The 9,984-nt window shown below is 46.0% G+C and overlaps 1 protein-coding gene and 1 pseudogene across 1 annotated transcript; both read left to right on the top strand.

Moving 5' to 3' along the window:
• The first annotated feature begins 2,067 nt into the window (after positions 1-2,067).
• Positions 2,068-2,693, top strand: LOC147429106 (calcium-dependent protein kinase SK5-like; annotated as a pseudogene).
• A 1,330-nt stretch (positions 2,694-4,023) lies between these two features.
• On the top strand, positions 4,024-7,187 carry LOC147429105 (phospholipase D alpha 1-like). The gene is made up of 3 exons (XM_086495247.1): positions 4,024-4,326; positions 4,502-6,368; positions 6,462-7,187. The coding sequence occupies exons 1-3, from the start codon at positions 4,219-4,221 to the stop codon at positions 6,887-6,889; spliced, it is 2,403 nt and encodes an 800-aa protein (XP_086351373.1). The 5' UTR covers positions 4,024-4,218; the 3' UTR covers positions 6,890-7,187.
• Positions 7,188-9,984: the final 2,797 nt, after the last annotated feature.

Below are 9,984 nucleotides of genomic sequence, written 5' to 3'. Positions count from 1 at the left end.
CACGTTTGAGCAGACGTGTGTGATAGGGACCTAACACATCTTGATTCCTGGTATGTGTTCTTCTCAATTCCTTAGATGTCTCATAGGCCTCCGTTCCACTGGGCGCTTCCAGGGGATGCAATCGCAGTAGACTCTAGAGAATGGAGTCACGCATGGTATTTATAACGCATACACGGGCTACTCCAATGCGTTGAAGCCGCTGCAAAACAGAGGTTCAAATCCAGTTTTTACAGAGCAATGACTTTAGAACCGGCTATTGCAAGTATGCGTAGCTTTCGCCAAGGAAAGAGAGTCGATTTCTGCAATTGCAGCCTCACGTTCGTTGATACTGCCACATAACCAGTCGTTTGGTGAGCTAAGTGCAAACTAGTGCGACATATCTCACAACTTCGAGCACATGACTCGCTGCCCCCTCCCACAACACTATCTAACACCACAACACTATCTAACACGGATATTGGGGCGGTGGGATCGAGGGGTAGACTCGTTGCGACGATCTCGAGGAAGATGAACGATTGAGAAAAAAGTCAACGCATTGACCTATGATCGGCCCCCCCTCGTCGGGAACTCGAACTCGAAACTTCCTTGTTGGCAACTCGACATCCTAACCACGTGCTTGCGTGGGGTTGTTGGTCCCCAAGACGAAGCCACTCTCTCATAAAGTGAACTCGGACAAGAGAAAAAGTAAACACGTATCAAAAAAGTAAACATGAATAAAAAAATTAAACAAAGACAAATCAAACAGCGTCCGAACTTCACGAAAAATGTGCTTCACTTTAGCGTCGTAGATCCCATCGCTTGCACTTCATTCAATATGCGTCTTAGATTATAGATAGTGCTTCAGATTCCACACAAAACCAACACCACGATTTGGGTGCTCTATTTACTTGGTGAGCCAAAGCTCTTTTTCCCGCTATCTGAATGCACAAGCCACCACGTTTCACCTTGTCATTGGATGCTTTTCATCGGCGTAAAAAGCTTCAACTAATCAACTAAATAAAGACGCTGCACGTAGAGCAATTCGCTCAGTTCGCAGGCATCACCTTCGCAATTCCCAGCAGGTCCGCAACAGCCAGGTCCGCAGGTTTGCAGCAGTTCCACAGTTCCCAACAAGTCTGCAACACCAGTTCTGCAGGTTCGCAGCAGGTTCGTAGCAGGTCCGCAACACCAGTTCACAGGTTTGCAGCAGTTCCGCAGCAGTTCCCAGTAGGTCCGCAATTTCGCAGGTTCGTTGACTCGATTAAAGATTATGCCAATTGATCATTGATTAAAATGTGATATATTCTATTTCAATAGCACTAGATCAAACCTGTGCCATGAGAGAGAGAGAGAGAGAGAGAGAGAGAGAGAGAGAGAGAGAGAGAGAGAGAGAGAGAGAGAGAGAGAGAGAGAGAGAGGATTATGCCAACTTATCATCGATCCATATATGATATCTTATGTTTCAGTAGCACTAGAACATACCTGTGCCATGAGAGAGAGAGAGAGGGGAGAGATAAGATTATTCCAACTGATCATCGATTGAAATCTATGCAAATTGACGGGGAAATCGCATGTGTGTGACAAGAACTTTGACCGGAGGATAGTGTATGATAATCACAGCAGCATATGTAGGGCTAGCAGACAGATTTTTCCATTGCAGCTGCATGCACGAGAGCAGCCCATTCAGGAAAATCGCCGCAAGAATCCTGAGTGCGAGGGCTTTGAGGTTGATGCTTTTTGGAAGTGAAACCGCTGCTTTTTCTCTCAAGAGCAAATGGGCATGGCATTTGGACTTGCATCCACTTACCAGGATTTTCCCCATTGCTCTGCATCTGGAGAGTCTGCTATGGATGTGGCTTAAAATTAAGCTCACATGGACGTAGAGGGCTAGGAGCAAAGGGAGATGACCAAATTTAATTCTCTTGCCCATGTACTCAAAAAGCTAAACACTTTTTTCATTTCCCTTCGGTTAGCAGTTATAGTAGTTAGGCTTATGTGCCCAGCCTTACAATATGGAGCAAAGGGCTTCTACGTAAGTTCCTAATCAGTGGTAATCTTCTTGGACGCTCTGAACCAAACTATCATTCTATGCTTGACATTTTGGTTCTATTCAGTTATAATTTGGAGAGAGAGAGAGAGAGAGAGAGAGAGAGATCACTAGGACTCGACGGATCGGATCATAATCTCTCGGCCTATGCAAGAAAAACAAAGCTCATTGCTGAGGAGCACTTTATAGACACCCAACTCCGATGGAAGGCCCAAGTGCTCAAGTACTTGAGGGACATACCCGGCATCCTCCCCCTCATGTTCACCTTCGAGGGTGATGACACGTACTTCCATCTCCTCACTGCCTTCTGCGATGCTGGTGATCTCCTCGCTAAGTTAGATTGTCACCCTCCCCTCTTTAAGCTTGACGATCGTGAGGCTGCTCCCATCGTCGTCAGCCTTGCTCGAACCCTTGCACGTTGCCATGCATGTGATATCATCCATCGTGACATCAAACCAAGCAGCATTCTCTTCCGCAACATCGACAACAGCAGCATGCAAGAGCCAGTCCTTGCTATTTCGGCTTGGCGGCAACCCTAGCTCTTGGAGAGACTCTTTGCGATTGCATCGGAACCTCATGTCACTAGGCCCCTGAAGATATCAAGGGCTATTATGACCATCGCGTAGATATTTGGATCTTGGTTGTGCCATCCATCCTTTGCAACTAGCTGGATACCTTTGGCCTCTCACCCTCAGCAAAGGACCCCTAGACTTCTTAAGGAGAGACCCTACGAATGATAGCATGCTACTGCATGGCCGACGAGTTGGATAATTGAGGAGAAGCCATGCTTGGTCTATAAGGAGAGGGCGCACTGCAAATAGGAAACTTGCTACATTAACATAAGGCAAGAGAAAGAGTTGACAGTTGAGCAGAGAGAGAGTCCAATTTTAACAAGGGAAAATCTATCCAAAAGCACCCAAAACTCTTTATGTAGCAAACCTTCGCCATAGAATATAAAATTAGATCTTCTTCTCTTTAAGCTTAATCAATATGCCACATCTCCTGTATTTGTCTTAATGCATGTTTTGTGTCTGGCAGGGAGGACATATATTCACAGCACTGGACATTTCGATTGCACAAGCACGACTCCATCTCGACAACACTACAAGGTTTGTTATCTGTATCCAACACCCCATGACTATGTGTTTGCTTGGCGCAACACATAAACGCTACGGGGCAGGGCACGGCTTCCGTTTCTTATAATTTTTGGAGAGACCACAGTGCCAGCTCTCCACCATACTTTTGTATGGCACCTTTGCATCACATGCATTGTATACTTTGCAATTTCAGTTTATGATGTTTCGTTGCAAGACGATATGTTTAACTATTCACATTGATTTTTTGTAGCTTGACTCAGCATTGTCCTCTGGCTTGCACAATTGGATGACATTCGCACACGATTATTAGGTCGGTAGTGTAGTTCAATTTTGATAGTCTGTTTATGCTTTCTGTATTTTTGAGTTTGTAAAAGCTTCTTTAAGTTTAGTTTAGCCACATGTTTTCCTCGCCAGTGCATGCTCAATTTCGATCATCGTATCTATATATCAGATAGACATGCATTTCTTTTCTCACAGTTTGGCAATTCAACCTATATATTGAAATAAAGGAAAATTGACTAAGCTTGATTGAGAATAAGATGGGTGTCCCAAAGATGGTTCCACGATTTAGAGACTAAATGGTTGATATTATTAGGTTGAATGGTGCAATCTGCAAACAACTACTAAAGTAGGTTAAGTTGCAACCCTTTTGCTCGATTCAATTACTCTCTTTAGTAGCCCTTTGTCGTATATGAATCACTTGGGACACAATTTGCTTCTTCCCACTGCTCATCAAGTCCCAAGCTGAGCTATTGTTGGTGCCTATTAATTGGTTCTACTCATTTTCTTGTGTCACCACAACAAAACCCAAGGCGACAACAATCACAACCAAGTAACCATCTACGCTCCAAAATCTATCAGACTATGTACAGCAAAGGCCCACCAAGCAAGACTAGTTTGGTCCCATGCTCGTTCATTCTCACGTGAGCGGGTAAATCTAGATCTTTTGACTTGGCACCTCCCAGCTACAAGTGGGCTGGAGCGCCGGCGCAGAAGATACCTGTGTCGTTGCGAACAACGGCTCTCTAGGTCTTGACTTGTGCCCGTGTGAGGCGGGTGGTGCATCCGCGAAGAGGTTCATACCAAAGTACAGGCATGGCTGTGCGCCTTCTTCATGGCACTCTTCAGTGCACAATTTATGGTGCCCAGGATCTGGTGAACGAATTCCGATTGACGGGTGCAGCTCCCTTGTTCCTTAGACAGGTCTTTTTCCGCTCTCTTTTATGCACGCTGTTTTGCAGATTGTAGCTTGCTCCATCTTGTAGTTTTCATGGGTTAACTGAGGCTTTTGAGAAATTGGCATGCTCAGGCGTGCTTTAGCGTCCTGTGAGCTGTGTGTAGGCCTAGTCATTGTGTTAATTATATAACATTTCTACAGGTTGTGGGCATTGTGGAGCAAACAGTGCATATGGGTAGAGGACCAAGCAGGCTATATGCCACTGTTGATCTAGGGAAGGCAAGGGTTGGCCGGACTCGCATGGTGGAAGGGGAGCCTATGAGCCCTGTTTGGATGGAGACCTTCCACATATACTGTGCCCATTATGCTTCTCATGTGGTCATTTCCATTAAAGATGATGATACAGTGGGCTCGCATGTGGTGGGCAGGGCAAGGATTCCTGTTATAGATGTATTGGGTGGAAGTATTGTAGAAGGTGTTTTCGATTTGTATCATGATAATGGGAATAAGGTGAAAGGTGGAGGCAGGGTCCGCGTGCGACTGCAGTTTTTTGAAATTCGACGGGGATCATCTGAAGAGTGGAATGTCCAACCTGCGTATTTCACTCAAAGAAGGCGTTGTCATGTGAAGCTCTACCAGGACGCACACATGCAAGAAGGGTTTTTGCCACGAATATATCTAACTGGAGACAAACTATTTGAGGCTGGGCGTTGCTGGGAGGATATATCAGATGCTATTTCGGCAGCTCGCATTTTCATCTATATTGCAGGATGGTCCGTCTTTACGGATATTTCTCTACGCCGCCGTGGATCAGCAGTGGCTGAGAGCATTGGGGATCTACTAAAACGCAAGGCGGATGAAGGAGTCACCGTCGCAATGCTTGTATGGGATGACAGAACGTCGATCAGTTATATCAAGCCTCAGGGTGTCATGAATACGCATGACGAAGAGACAGTTGCTTTTTTCCGAAACTCCAGGGTAAAATGTGTTTTATGTCCTCGTGCACCGGACGCTGCTTTGAGTGTCATACAAGGATTTCAGCTCTCAACTATGTTCACCCATCATCAAAAGCTTGTCTGTGTAGATGGTCCTTGTGCTCCACCATCTGCTGCCAGAAAGGTAGTAAGTTTTATTGGTGGGCTTGATCTTTGTGATGGAAGATATGATGATCAACGGCACTCTCTGTTTAGGACACTTGAACATGAGCATGCAAATGATTTTTACCAAGGCTCCTTGCGCAATGCATTGATTGCTACAGGGGGGCCCAGGCAGCCATGGCATGATATACATTGTCGCCTGGAAGGTCCAGTTGCATGGGATGTGGTTGAAAACTTTGAGCAGCGATGGAGAAAACAGGCCGCAAGAGATGCTCCTATGGATCTTGTTTCTCACCCACTTCTCTTACCACCTACTGCCCCGGCAGACGAATTTTTGCATGATGCTACCAACGCAAATGCTTGGGGTGCCCAGCTTTTCCGCTCAATTGATGGGGGCGCTGCCTATGGATTTCCCACCAACCCCTACGATGCATCTCTCAGGGGCCTTGTGAGTGGTAAGGACCACACTATTGAGCGTAGCATTCAAGATGCTTATATTCATGCTATTCGTCATGCAGAGCACTTCATCTATATTGAGAATCAGTACTTTATGGGAAGCTGTCATGCTTGGGATACAATGACAGAGATTGGTTGTTTGCACCTCATTCCCATGGAGATCACCCTCAAAATTGTCAATAAAATAGAGGCCGGTGAACGTTTTGTTGCATACATCGTTATTCCCATGTGGCCAGAGGGCATTCCAGATTCAAACACTGTGCAGCCAATTCTTGATTGGCAAAGGAGGACCATGGAGATGATGTACAAACAAGTTGCCCTTGCCTTACGATCTGCTGGAAAAACAAATGAAAAACCCACCGATTATCTCTGCTTTTTCTGTTTAGGTAATCGCGAGACCAAGCTCCCTGATGAGTTGCAGCCTCAACAAAGTCCAGCTCCAGATAATTTGCCTTATCAACTTGCACAGGAGTACCGACGCTTCATGATTTATGTACATTCTAAGATGATGATGGGTATTGTGGTCATGCCGTTGCCTTTTTTTTTGTCGCATCCATAAGGCTAGTTTCCATGCTAATGGTTTTCTTTTAACTGTTCTTTATTCTCAGTGGATGATGAATATATCATACTTGGCTCTGCAAACATAAACCAGCGCTCCATGGATGGGGGACGAGATACTGAGATTGCAGTAGGAGCCCACCAGCCATTTCACACTTGGCAGAGAGGGGCACCGCGAGGTCAGGTCCATGGTTTCAGAATGAGTCTGTGGTATGAACATCTTGGGCGGCTTGATAACTCGTTCTTGGAGCCATGGAGCTTGCAATGCGTGAGATTTGTGCATGGGCTTGCAACTGAATTGTGGGACCTTTATGCTGCACCAGAGTCAGTTGATTTACCCGGTCATCTGTTGGCATATCCTGTGGCAATCGCCGAAGATGGCAGTGTGTCCGAGTTTCCTGGGCAACCTTACTTCCCGGATACAAAAGCTTCTATTCTGGGGAAGCAAACAGGCCTGCCACCAATTTTGACAAGTTAAGAGAAATAAGACGTGTCTATACACTCCTTATTTGGGAGTTGATCTGACCAACGGAGATCTTGAATGGGGATGGTTGGGTTCTGGACACCAGGATGCAGTTCAAGTTATATCTTAGTAATATGATTTCTGTCATTGCCAACAGAATTTGCAAATCTGTTCGTGGAATAAACTGTAGTTATATCGAAAGGACTTTGCACTGAATATTGAAATTTTCTCTGAAAATCTTCTAGTGAACTGGTTTGGGCCAGCCAGCAATTCTATAGCTGTTGCTCTTGGTAATTCATTGTCTAGTTTGTCCGCTGTGTTTAAAGAAGTTTTGCAATGTCCTCGGAAAGCTACATGACCTCTTATTGAGGTGGACAGGTAGGTGCTGATTCCCATTGTAATATTACAGGAATGCCATCTGTTTGGTGAAACTATGTGAAGCTGCCACTGAAGGTCCATAGCTGTATGTCTCCTCGTTGCACCCTTTTACGTCGGTCACAAGTCATTGACATCCAATGATTCATATGTTCTTATCGGACATGCAAAAAAGCCATAGCAGATCTTGTGAGTAGCTATTTATTGGAGTGTACACCTCAAAGCATGCAATAGTTGCAACATTCTCTCTCTCTCTCTCTCTCTCTCTCTCAATCTGCCCCACGTGCTGCCCCCCCTGCCCATCCTGCCCCTCCCTTGCCATACCTCCTCGTCTCTCTCTCTCTCTCTCTCTCTCAACTTGCCCCACCCCTCGTGCTGCCCCTCCCCTGCCATACCTCCTCGCGCTGCCCCCCACCTGCCACGCCCCCTCGTGTTGCCCCTCCCTTGCCATACCTCCTTGCGTCCCCCCCCTCGCCCCGCTGCCCCCTGCATTTTCTGCAGCCAGCCCCCTCGCCCCTGCACTTTTCTGCAGCCAGCCCTGTTGCATTTTCTGATTTTGCCTGATTTCCCTACCCGCCCCCGCCGAGCCAATTATCCAGCAATAGGGAATTTTCAGAAATCCTCTGAGTTTGCATATTGAATTTCAGAAATACAAGAAAATTCAGATAACATACTTTTTCGCAGATTTTGTAGAAATTGCAATGGCACACAAAATGTATGCTTGATGCGGGAGACAATGTATGCATAGTGTGGAAACATATGTGCGCACATATGTGTCCTTAGTGGCTCTCGTTTTTCGGGCGGCGATTAAGCACGAGGAAGTTGAATGATAAAGCCGATCCCTTAGAGGATGCCATTCAAAAGTGCGAAGAGGAAATAACGGAGACTATTACCAAGATGAATTGCAATCTATTGGGCACAATAAAAATGCTCGAAGGACACATGTTGATCCAAGAAAGCAAGATAAATGCATTGGAAGATCAGGTGACGACTCATGATGAAGAGATTGCGTCACTCAAGAAGGATCTTGTCGAAGTACGATCAAGAAACACACTGGAAGAGGGCGAATTGTAACCCTTAGTAATCGAAGAAATCAACACGATCAAAGAGCAAGTTTGGACCATCAAAGAGGGAGAAGAGTAACACAAAGAGATGACGACTTCTTGGATAGATGTTCTTACAAAAACTCAACAGAAGGCGGAGGAAGCCGAGAAATGGATTGAGGTTGCCAAGAAAGGAAAAGGGAAGGAGATAACGTCCACGTCCTCATTCACTATCATTAATTTGACACTAAAGGAGCAAAGACGACGTGCGCGTTTTACATGTGAGAATTTGCGGTCTTAAAGACAAAAAAACCGTGGACGAAGATGTAAATGGCCTTGACGGGGGTTCATGAGCCGACGCACATAAGAGCTTGGTCAGTGGGCAACACAGAAAAATGGAAGTAGCGGGGAAACCTCAAAAGAAAGGGCACTCATCCTTCGTTTTTGTTTCATGGAAACGAAAAAGACCTTGAAGAAAAGGCCACCTCTTAAAGAGACGGGCATCTTTCTCGGGGATGATCTTACCCTCTCGCAGATCGCTCATATGTAGAAGGTAATGCTGAAGATTAGAGCGGCAAGGAAAAAATGTAAGATTTTCTTTTACTGAGATGGAAGAGTGGTAATACTGGAGCGATGCTCCACATGACGGTGCAAGACTTATAGGACCACACTTCAAGTTGCTGCCTGGAGTTGTAATGGATCTATGCGTCTTGATGTGGGTGCTTTTGAGGATAGTTTTACTGGAAGAGACATCATCTTCTACTCTGAGACAGATCAGGCCCCTGGGCAATCCATGCCTCACATCAGTGGATACAAATGGGAGACAGCTTAGAGACAGGAGACACCATCAGAGCACATAGGACGGGGCTCAGGGGGAGTGACAGTGTTATTTAGAGCGGATTTGCAGCCATTGATACATATAGGCCGCAAGGATGAGCAGGCTAGGTACATGTGGGTGAGATTGAGAGCAGAGAGATAGACAGATTGCTATTTGCTACTTTTCCCCGAGTACGTCAGTCTATGCATCATGCAGAGGACAATTCCCCTTTTCTATTTTGGATGATGACATATGGGAGTTCTCTAGAGATGGTGAGATTATCATTCTAGGGGACTTCAATGCTAGAACTGCGCATCACCAGACAGTGTTTTATGATACTTCAGAGGAGATGTTGAGAGAGCTAGATGTTGTAGAGACAGGCCTGTCCAGACTATCACAGGATGTGGAATATACTGAGTATGGGCGACACCTGATAGACATGGGCACTGCACATGGACTGGCCATCTTGAATGGCCTACAGAGATTTCCTGCTGCGGGAGGTTTCACATGCTTCCCACACAGACATGGAGCCAGCACAGTGGATTATGTCATCACACAACCGAGTCTCATCTCTAGTATCCAGGATCTCATAGTTGGGCCCAAACTGGTTGGGGTGGCAGTGGATCATGCTCTTGTGTTGATGACCATCTCCTTCCAGTTCAATGTAGCACACAGGCCATGGATAGCAGTCCCTACTCGCTACACCTTTATGTGGGAGACGGATTCTATATACATAGACGGGATCTACAGACGCCTATGCACTGAGGAACCAGGGCGACCTCTGGAGGAGCTTACTACTATATTGACACAGACATTACATGATGCAGCAGCAGAGGCATACCCACACACCGAGCCTGAGCAGAGACGCCGTTCAG

Source organism: Adiantum capillus-veneris, chromosome 22 (assembly GCF_014529385.1).
Source record: "Adiantum capillus-veneris isolate H3 chromosome 22, ASM1452938v2, whole genome shotgun sequence".
NCBI lineage: Eukaryota > Viridiplantae > Streptophyta > Polypodiopsida > Polypodiales > Pteridaceae > Adiantum > Adiantum capillus-veneris.
The sequence above is the reverse complement of the archived record's forward strand: the minus strand, read 5'-3'. Positions and strand labels throughout refer to the sequence as shown.